An 11,330-nucleotide genomic window follows, 5' to 3' on the forward strand; every position below is an offset into this window, starting at 1 on the left:
TCATGCTTTGTGGGATTGTAAAAGGAATAGATCAATTTGGGAAAAGGAATTTCTTAGTGTTCACAATGATGGGTAGCCTCCACTTTTCATGGTTGAGTTGATCGATAAAAAGCTAGTGCTGCTGCGAGCACTAGTATTGGTGGTGCTAAAATGTTATATTACTATTTTTAGCACCACCAAATACCAAAATGTGACTATATTGGTGGCAGATCGACTCAATAAGTAATGCAATTGATGCAATTATCTAAGACCCTCAAAATAAAAGAAGACTCCTACTTGTAAAAAAAAAAAATTATATATATAATATGTTTATCTATATGTTTTAATTTAATTAAAAAAATTTTAAACACTTTTATTGATCAATAAAATAAATTAAAAAGACTATTGTATCTTAAAATGCAAAAAATTTATTCATAGGATATAGCAGTACAGGCTGGACTGCACAGGCGCACAGCTGGGCTGCATAGTGTGCAACTGTGCAGTGCAGCCCACAGCAATAACTAAAACAACCCAGTTCCCCACTTTATATTATTTTTTTCTTTTCTTAACACGGTTTCTTACTTTATCTATATTTAGGGTGTGTTTGGATAGAACTTATTTTGTTGAAACTGAAAACTGAAAACTGAAAACACTATAACAAAATAATTTTTAAATGTGTGAATAGTACCGTGAGACCCATTTTTAATGAAAAAGTTGATAAAAAGTGTAATTTGTGGGTCCGTGAACAGTACATATATGCACTGTTCACTGCAGAAAGTCAACATATGCGGTTACGGTTCAATGAACAGTAACCGCATTACTTCAAAACAAAACGCGTGAAAAAAAAAAAAAAAAAAAAAAAAAAAAAAAAAACAGCTTCAGCAAACGCAACGCCGTAACCAATCACACACTTATAATCATAGTATCAATGATAGATCTCAAAAAGCAAAAAAAAATAGATTTTAAATAAAAATTTTCAATATATACATTATTTGATTAATATTTAAATATAAAAATACTTCACTTAAAATTTTTACCTAATTCCTTCAAAATTGTTAAGCCGGTCCTGATTGGTGGAACCAAAACCATATATTTTTGCTCCACAGCTTAGCTTTTTAGATGTACATTTAAGAAATCGAAATCTTTGCCTTTTGTTACGTTGTGCTGGTCAGTGTGGAATCGTAGAAACAAAATCAAAGTTCATGAGAATGCTATTCGCCTATTCCTGTGCAGTAGCTGTTTAACCAAGTAACTCACCTACTACAAGAATTTCAGCAAGCTCGAGTAATCCCTCCAAAACCTATCAGCCCACCAGGCCTACTTGGAAGCCTCTTGACCCCCAGTGAATTGAAAACAAATTTTGATGGGGCTGTGTTTGAAGACTCGTAGGAAGCACGTACCAGGTGGTTGTTCGAAATTCCCGAGGGGAAATTACGGCAGATCTATCCGAGAAAATCCCTTTGCCATCTTCAGTTTCTGTTCTGGAGACCTTGGCTGCACGTCAAGCTGTTTGGTTCATCTTGGAGCTTGGTTTCCATAGTTCCAATTTTGAGGGTGACTCCAAAGTTTCGATTAACGCTCTTTAACACAACAATCGTACTCCATTCTGTGTTTGGTCTCCTTGTAAAAGACACTCTGTCTTTTGTTAACTCTTACAAGGTTTCTCTTTCTCTCATACTTCTCAGTAAGGCAATTTTTTTTTTTTTTTTTTTTTCTCTGAGTGGAGTCTGTTCCTGTTCCTCCAAACCTTCATGATTGTTATGTTTCAGACCTTTCTACTATGAATTAAAAGCAGAAAAGGTTTTATTCTCAAAAAAACAAAAAATCTACTAAAAACCTAAATAAAAATTGTACCATATTCCAAAAAAATCTGATTGCCTTCTCAAGAAATTTCAGAACAGTTTTGTTTAATTTATCTGAAAAATATGATAAACATTAACAAACTTATTTGAAAAATATAATTACTCTATATGCAGTGGAAAAATTGAACACATCAGTATCTCTATTTTTCATTTCAAATTTTTCAAAAGCATATTACAAGATGATGCAACTCAAAACAATTCCCCGATCTGTACGTTCACTCCAATCATGGCATCATCCATGTCCCTCTTCTTCCTCATCGACATTATCTCCAATCAATTTCAATGTAGCGAAAACTCATTTCTTTCTTTCAAGCACTTGTTCTTTTATCAAATGAAAAGTCTTTTAGTCCGATATCAATTTCATGTTGTGCACGAGCTGGTTGTGGTATTGGAGCCAGTTGACTCAATGTCACGGCCTCATTAACATTCTTATCAAACTCTATGTTACTTTTGTCCATTTGGTGGTGGTGATAAGAGGATGAGCCATCGCCTGTCGGCCGGTGGCGGTGTGATGGGGAGGGGGACTCGGTTTCCCAATGCTCTAAGTCAAAATTGGATTTTCTTGGTGAAGTTTGGACGCTGTCCATTTCACTCCTGTAGTTGCGCAAGAGATGAACCGGGGACATGTGGTGGGATGGGGTTGCTGGTCTACTAGACATAGGTGTTACAGATACAGACCCCTTGTTCTCCCTTAGGTGCTTCTTAGCTGAGTGGTGCCAGTTGCGTAAAGCCAAGGCTACTCTTTCATTGAATATAGTTGGTTTCATGGTTGAACCCATCTGCTCATAACATAAAAAACAAACACTCAAGCATTATGGGGTTGAACTATTTTAGGAAAATTTATAAACTATTTGATTTAGATTGTTTTTTATTTGACATGTTAAATATGTTTGTCTTAGCCATTGATTTACCTGTGTTACGAGGGCATAGAGTGGTAGAGTAACGTAACTGCAGAGAATTTGTATGAGGACCCTGAGAAAAGCACCACCATTTTGTTAGTGTATTAGAAAATTTAAGTGGATATAATTTGAACATTATGAATCTGACAAGTTTGAGACGTACCCCATTGAGATTCTGATGATGATATCCTCTGTCTTATCGTGGAAACATGATTTCAACCCAAATTCATACTGAAAAATCCCAAAAAAAGAAAAGAGGGGTTTAACATATTTATACAAATTTTAGTGCAAAATCCTATAATCGTTTTTGAACTAAATAACATACATTCTAAAGAAAGAACACAATACGTTGTTTTGTTTTTAATTGGTAAATTTTGATTGCCAAAACTTACTCCAACCTCCTACCTTTACCAAAAGGCCTAATGGTACACAATTCATGAATTTTCTTATGAGCAAGGTTTCCGTCTAGTGTATTAGATTAGATACAAGACTGACATGTGACCAATTTTAAATACATGTCGTGATTGTGTCGCATTCAATACTTTAATACATTGGACACAAGTTAAATCTTTTTTTATATGCTTAGCTTTTGTGTAATACACTATGGAAATGGTAGTGAAGCACAATAATTAGCTTCAAATTTAAGCAGTTTTTTCATTATCTCTTTTTCCAACTTTTCACTCGTACTTTTTTTAGTGTTAAACATAGGGAAATAGAATATAGAAGCTTACCCAAGCCCATGCAAAGAAAGCAAGCTGAAAGGCATTCTGCGATAATGAATAAAGACCACAATGAAGTGTAAGTGAATAATGATGATGTTGGATTAATTAAATCAAATCTAAAGAAGATAGAAAATTGGAAATCAAAGTACCTGAAATAGAACAAAGTTAATGAGGTAGAGAATGAGGCGAGGGCGATTGAACCAGAAGAGGTCATCACCTAGTTGAACCACTGGGGTGCCCTTCACAACCTCTCCTCTCTCTTGAATTCTCAATGCCATTTTGGTTATGATCACCTGTAGCTTGGTCCCAACTAATAGTATGACCTGCAGGTGCATTTTTAGCCGTTAGATCTGCTAATTATGTTAACATTTGAAAATTGTTTATAAAAAATGAATTATATATCTCAGTCAGACACACAGATAATTTGCTTACAATCAATGGGATAAATGGTAGCCATAGATAAGATTTCCAGCCTGCAAAAGGAGGAGAACTTTAGTCAAATAATTCGGCCAAAAATATTCAGGAACAAATTTATAGTCAAGAAAACACCATTTATGTGTTCTATAAGGAATCTTTTTGTTAATTTTAAAATTTTCCTTTCTTTTAGGCTGTGTCATATATTTTTATTCCCATGATTGCTTGTGCTAGGCCCTAAACAATTTGTAATCAATCGTGTGAGACATGTATCGGATTTTGGTATTCTATATAGAAGAGAGAATATATATCTTTTTTTACTAAACATAAATAAGTACTTTAAAAATTGTTCTTTACTCACCATGAGTGTTAAAGAGCAAGAATAGCACTGCCAAAAACCAGATAGGAGGGCTGAAAATTGACAACAAGAAAATGTTACATAAGTAATTGGAGTTAATTAGGGGTGTATAGATATTTAATTAAGAGAGAAAAAAAAATTATTGTTTCACACTCTTTAACGTTATTTTTAGTATACACAATGTTTACACTTTCACATTAGATATCTTTTTTTTTTTTTTTTTTTTGGTTAAGAATGTTCACATTTAACCCCTGATGAATATGAATAGTATAAAAAAAAATGTGAGACAAACAAAGCTGAACTAACATTGAATTTGATAAAAAGTAAGGGCTAAGCACCAACCTGATTCCCACAACAACCTTGAAATCCTCTTCCAATGATCTTTTGATATATTTCTGGAAGTTAAATTTCTGATGGCTTTGAGGTGCCAAATGTGCCTGATTTATTGCATATAAATAAGGGAAAACTTAGGGTATGTTTGAATATCGCTTATTTGACTGAAACTGAAAACTTATTACTGAAAGTACTATAGATAAAAGTAAAAGTTAGTTGAAATAGTACAGTAAGATTCATAAATAGTACCAAAAAGTGTAGTAGGGCCTATATATAGTAACAAAAATAAACTGAATAATGAAATAATTTTAATTTATAATTTGTATCCAAACAGAGGCTTAGTGGGGAAAAAATCATAGAATGAAACGATTTAGACCTCTAAAGCTCACGAATTTGGAGACATATGTTTTACGTTACTCCTAAGACACATGTTTTACGTTACTCATAAATGAGAAAAGCATAATTTTTTAATGTTCCAACTTGCAATTCAATTGGTTGACATTCTTTGTTATTATTATTGGACAACAAGGAATTGACCAAACAAAATTTCTTCTCCTCAAATGATATATGCTGTTTTCTTGCGTAGTTTAATATTTCAGAGATTTCTTTGACCTCAAACAATATATGCCACATAGTAGCAGATTATAGTTGGTTTCAAGCCCTGATTTGCAAGCCCAAATAATCTCTTTACTAAAAGAAATTCCTCCCCCCCCCCCCCCCCCCCCCAAAAAAAAAAAGCAATATGGGTTATGTATAATGTTAATGTAGATACTCTTATTAGAAGAAATAATTACCACGATAAATCCATGTCTCAAGGTCAAGTAATCAACTTTAGGAACCGACCTGACAAACTGCCTGAAGAAACAAACCTGCAATAGGAAAATAAATGTGAAAATGAATTTCTAGAAGAAGAAAATTAAAAGATGGAAGTCTGATATTGAAAGTACTTATTTGACTATGACGTGGAGAAAAATTCATATTGTTAACGAGGACAGACTCGTCAATTGGAAGTTGGAATAAAAAATAGTCAAATAAGCTACAGAATATTTTGGACGGCTAGCTACTACGTCGTTTTCATAACTTGCCATACCAAGACCGTTTTCGTATTGTCCTAAATCGGTATTCACCAAGACCGTTGCCGTATTCCATCAATGGCATAAAATGGAAACTTGATGTTGTCAAGGGAAACCTTATTATATATTCGAAGGGAAAATTCATCAATATATAAATATATATATTTATATGAAGGAAATGTCACATCATATATGTGTACGTGTGTGTATGAAGGAAAAGAGATACCAAGCTCTTCTAATTTTGTAGTTTTATTTATTTATTTAATTTGAACAATTCTTAGTGACTCTTGACATGCACATAATCTTGAGAAGGTTGTCTTTTATTTATTGAAGCACATCAATACATCAAGCATATAAAATTACTTAGCAATACTTCGAGGTTTTGAAATTCCTTTTTTTTTCTTTTTTTCTTTTAACACTATAAAGGGAATTTGATTTATCTCAAAAAAAAAAAAAAAAAAAAAAAAAAGAAAAAGAAAGAAAGAAAGAAAGAAAGAAAGAAGAAGAGATCGTAAAGGGTATTCTACTTGAAAATAATTCTGAAGTCATCAATTTAGCTTATAATATGGTACAATTACTTTTAGATGTGATACTCAGAATTAGATTTGAGATTGAAGTTCAATAAAAATACCAACTGTGGGGGTCGGAAAATCAATAAATTATTAAAATCGTGATAACTGGGCCTGTGGCCCATCCGAAGACGTAAAATCGTCCGAGGAGGCCCATATCAGGTCATAAGGGTAACCAAATGAAACGGAGAGTAGATATTATATGAGGTGAGTTTAGTATTCGTCTGAGGACAAAATCCTTCTCGGCAGTATGAGTCCGAGGAAGACCTGAACGCCACATTGTTGCAAACACACCTCAGAGCTACATTACCACTGAAGGTGGGACATGAGACCAAGGATAAGAAAGAAAAGGTAAACAAATATCTTTAACAACAGCTGCATCCGCATTAATTGCCTCTTAACCAACTCTCTGGCCGCATTAATGTGCTGGTGATGCCTGAACAGTGATGGGGCAGTCTTACAGCTGCTGGTTGGAGGTTTCAGGAGGTGTTGGATGGAACAGGAAGGGATCCCCCGAACCCAACCTACACGTGTGTGGTGAAGATGACACCAAGAGGGCAGTATATAACATGGAAGAACACGTTGAGAAAAAGGATCGGAACTTCTGAACAGAGAGTACTTAGAAGAAAACCTTATGAACTAAAGAACTGAACTTGTTTTAAGGAGAAATTAATCGTTATATCAGTGCTAATCCATCTATAAACGTGAGGTTTAATCGTTTTTCTTTTAGAGTTAACCTAGTTTTTTGACATCCACGCTCTACAAACTTATTGTTTGGGCATTTAACGTTCGAACCCAATACGAACTTGGGATCGTTACAAATTGAGTCGTTACACCAACCAAATAGCATATTGAACTTTCTTGGTAAATGACAACCAATGTGGGGTGTGGTTTGTGTCTAGTGGAAGTGATGGTGGACACCTGTCCACTCTTGGACATGTGTCCACCATCCAACGTGTTCAGTGAAAATTTTCACTAAACACAAGCCATGTCCATCAAAGTGAACCAAAAACAAAAGGCTAGAGGGAATTTTATTTGAATATGAGCCCTAGACTTCGTTTGTGATAATGCACTGTTCTTGTCGACAATTAATGGGACATGGGTCCGTTTTTGTTAGGTATAATAGAACGTCATGTGATTTTCAAAGTGGAAATGCATTATATGCCCACAAAACTGATCCTTATAATTTCTATGGTGACATTAATAATTAGAAAACACGCATAATGAAACCTAGCTATCTCAGTGACAGCAATTAGCGTAGGGTATTTCTTGTTCTTGAAACTTTCAATTGAAAGTTTGAAACCATTGGTATTTAATAATTCCATCCGTTGCGACTTGATGTCAAATCTAAGATAAAGATATGTTCTCCTATAGAAGGGGATTCAATAATTCATCTTTCATCTACATGCTTTGTCAAGTTGGCTTGTGGGGTTCTTATTTTTTTATCATTTTGCAGAAGAGGATGAAAATGAAGTTTAGCTTAGTGTAACTCACAAAAAGTTCAATAAAGTGTACAAGTACTGCTAGCTTCAGAAAAATTCAAACTTGTGATTTCTTTTCTTCCTACTTTTTGGCATGATTTAAGAGAGAGTTTATTTATGTAAGTGTTACTTTTTGGCAAGAAGCATATGCTTTTTTAGCACCATTGTACCAAAGTAAACTCAATGGGAAAAGAGGAAAAGAGCTACTTACTATCCACATGAGAGCAGGTGTTTTGGTCCAAAAGCTCAAGTGTCTTCTCCCAAATGATGTGTCCCTTGCAAACCTGAATCGCTCTGGGTCTGTGACACATGCAATACTAGGCTAAGTCAGTATACAAATGTAAATGTACCTATGTATAAGCACAAAATCAAGCTACATAATGTTAATTTGGGCTAACCGTGTGAGTACTGGTACTCAGCTGTTCTTGTTTCAGTCTCCCAATGCTTCCAACTTCTCATCTAAAACCAAATAGGCCTAGTGTGAGTTTCGGGGAAAAAAATAGTTAAAAGTAATTTAAGTAAATTTGGTAGGATAAATGAATAAATACCTTGGCTCTACCCAAAGCCAGTGTGAGAACGCAATAAAGGACGTGAAATACAGCCAACACGAAGATAAAAATGTGTAGTTGATGAATACCATCTTTGGACACAAATGGGACCATAGACTGCAAAAATTAGAACAGCAAACATACCCAAATTAAGATCTAATTAGACCCAAATGTACCATATGCTAGATTTTTGTTCCTTTTTTAAACACAACGATGAACCTAGCTTGGTTAGCACATAAGTCATCACCAACTCATGATAAAGATTCTTTTGAATAAATTAATTTTTGATTCCATAACTACATAATCGGATTAAAAAATATACCGTAAGAAGCGCGTAAAAGGAAAAGAATATTAATGATCAGACAAAAAAAGTCAAGAACTTTGGTGTAAAACCGTGGACAAATTAAATCATTCCATACGTTGTAAACTTGACAATTAAAAAGTGTCCCTCGTCCCCATTCTGCGCAAATTGCAAGTTTGGTACGGAATTCCAAACATTGGTTTGACATATATATTTGATTTGATTTAAGTTTCTTGTATAATATTCTCACTCAAACTAATATTCTATCATTCAAAAGGCACATAATAATAAAAAATATATATTAAAATAGCAATGTATTGCCTATTCTTTCTTTAAGGTATAAGAAGAGACAAAAGATGGAATATACACACACCCTGGCTGCACATTTATCTGTAGATGAGGCTGCGCCTGCTAAAATGCGCCGAAACCCTTTGTCGGAATCCGATACAGTTAGTAGCCTCCGGCTATTGGTTTCAGAATTAGTTTGAGCTTCTTCTTGCTTCTTACTGCATGGATGCCATGTTGCTCCAATTTTCTGGGATACACATACACTTGAAATGGGACTTTGTCCTACCGTTAAAAGCAAGGATATAAATCCCAATAACATAAGCTCTGCATGAACCAAAAGAGCAACAAACAAAGAAAAAAAGTTAATCAGTACTTTAATAGTATATAGTTTGTCTTATTTTAACATTGAGATGAACATGGGGAATAGTGGTGTGTACCTGATTTGATCTTTTCTAGTGCTTCATATAAAGCTCTTTTATGTTTTTTCTTCAACCACTGCAAATTGGTGCAATGAAAAGATTTCAATATTCTGAACTCAGAATCAAATAAACATGTCCAAGCAGTAAAACCCCGAAAACCCAATTGAGAATTGTTTTAAGTAGAAGTAGTCATAGACATACCTTTCCTATGAGATGAATGATGTGCTCGATGATAATGGATATTAGAACCAAAATGAAACACACCACGGCAACAGCCCAAGTCGGTGTTTCTTCTAAAGATCTTCCTCCAGCTGCTCCTGCCATGGCCTCAAATTACCAGACCTTTTCCCGCTAGAGAGAGCTTAACAATAAAACATATATAGAGCTCGATCGCCGCCGGAAATTCTTGAATGAGGTATTCAACTCCAGGGATGAATCAAAAAGGAAATATTTTTTATTGGTTCGTTGACAAAGTATAGTTTGGAGAGCTTTGAAACTAGGAAAGCATAGAAACCCGCGTGAGTTGATGGATTACAGTTTTGAGAGATTTGAAACTATGTATGAAATTGATGAAGTATATAGTTTGAAGAGATGAAAAACTAGGTGTGAAGCTATATAAATGATTTTGATGTAGTAGAATACAAATGAGAGCATAAAAATCTTGGGGTATATATAAGGGAGTTTGTACAAGGAACTAGAAGGGGCAAGTGGATGTGACTTTGACAATTTTGACGCGTGAAATGTGGGGCACAGAAAAACCGAAATGGATGTGCATGAGAGACACAGAAAGTCCACGTTTTTGTTTTCATATTATATATATATATATATATATATATATATATATATATATATATGAGTCCTTTCGGTGCCACAAAGTGATATAGAAAAAGCCACAACTTGCTTATGTGGCGAATTATGTGATTGGTAGGGGTAGTGATGAGACACCTTTCCACCAACCATAACTCGCCATATGAGCAAGTTGTAGCATTTTTTGTGCCACTTTATGTGGTACAAAACTTTTCTTATATATATTTTCCTACACTCGTTTTACTTAATACATTTTTTATAAAATGTTTATAATTATATGCTCTTATATATTCATTTTAAAATTAAAAACAAATATGTTGAAAAACATAAAAGATAACATGAGATGATGAATGTGGGATAATCATTACTCGTTTGTTTTTTTTTTTTTTTAAATAAATTTAAGAGGTACATAAAAAGATTGACAACTATTAAAGTGACGAGTTGTTATTAATAAATAAATAAAATTAACGTTAATAGTATACCTAAATAAAAATTACAAAAAAAACTTGTCAACTCAATTATTGTGAAAATAAAAATTATTATAAATCAAACCTCACACTTCTAAACGTGTTACCTTAAATTTTATATATACTTTTGTTATTGTGACACCTACTTGGAAATTATGAAACTCGTACGGCATAGTTAATTAATGAGTTGTATCTTCTTTTTCCTTCACAAGGAGAGACTCCGTGACTTGAAAGAAAAAAAATCAAAATACCGCTATTCAATTCGTAGACAGCGGTACGTCTTGACCGACCTGGATAATTAGGATCAATATTTAATCACCACCGTTGATCACTTCCCGAGCAAACACCTTTTTGCGCTGCCCTTTGTCAAACAAAAAAATTACAATTTAATTTCATCAGTTTCTTTAGCTGACCCATCAGTAAATGATAATTCTAACGTACTCTTAGAGCATAAAAAATAGTGTTTTTTTCTCTTATATTTATGGTGAGATTCACTTATTAAATTTATAATAAAATCCACTAATTAAATTCATAGTAGAATTTACCATAAATGTGAGAAGAAAAAATACAATTCCTTTATATTCCAAGAATACTTAAAAAAATTTCATGATTCACAATTTCAAACCAATTGTTAATTCTACCAATTCAGTAAAAAAAAAAAAAACCAATTGTTAATTAATACTTAATAACTCTTTTCCAAAAAAAAAAAAAAAACCCTTACAACTGAGTCCAGATATAGCTTTTGCTGCTTTCACATTTAGAACAGAGTAAAATAAGATCAGCTGCTATTAAATAGGCGCCATGGCTTGA

The 11,330-nt window shown here is 33.7% G+C and overlaps 1 protein-coding gene across 1 annotated transcript; it reads right to left on the reverse strand.

Moving 5' to 3' along the window:
• Positions 1-1,955: 1,955 nt before the first annotated feature.
• On the reverse strand, positions 1,956-9,889 carry LOC126726199 (MLO-like protein 6). Its single transcript, XM_050431397.1, has 15 exons — positions 9,448-9,889; positions 9,265-9,322; positions 8,913-9,151; positions 8,239-8,355; positions 8,089-8,149; positions 7,902-7,990; positions 5,362-5,436; positions 4,577-4,671; positions 4,238-4,287; positions 3,895-3,935; positions 3,612-3,785; positions 3,472-3,507; positions 2,904-2,971; positions 2,753-2,813; positions 1,956-2,620 (listed from the first exon to the last, which is right to left on the reverse strand). The coding sequence occupies exons 1-15, from the start codon at positions 9,568-9,570 to the stop codon at positions 2,150-2,152; spliced, it is 1,758 nt and encodes a 585-aa protein (XP_050287354.1). The 5' UTR covers positions 9,571-9,889; the 3' UTR covers positions 1,956-2,149.
• Between the last annotated feature and the right edge of the window lie 1,441 nt (positions 9,890-11,330).

This window comes from Quercus robur, chromosome 1 (assembly GCF_932294415.1).
Source record: "Quercus robur chromosome 1, dhQueRobu3.1, whole genome shotgun sequence".
Classification (NCBI taxonomy): Eukaryota; Viridiplantae; Streptophyta; class Magnoliopsida; order Fagales; family Fagaceae; genus Quercus; species Quercus robur.

Coding starts and splice junctions, on each gene's coding strand:
- LOC126726199 (XM_050431397.1), bottom strand. CDS start 9,570: ATGGCAGGAGCAGCTGGAGGAAGATCTTTAGAAGAAACACCGACTTGG. Junction 4,672..5,361: donor TGAGACATGGATTTATCGTG/GTAATTATTTCT, acceptor GCAATAAATCAG/GCACATTTGGCACCTCAAAG. Junction 3,786..3,894: donor TACCATTTATCCCATTGATT/GTAAGCAAATTA, acceptor ATGCACCTGCAG/GTCATACTATTAGTTGGGAC.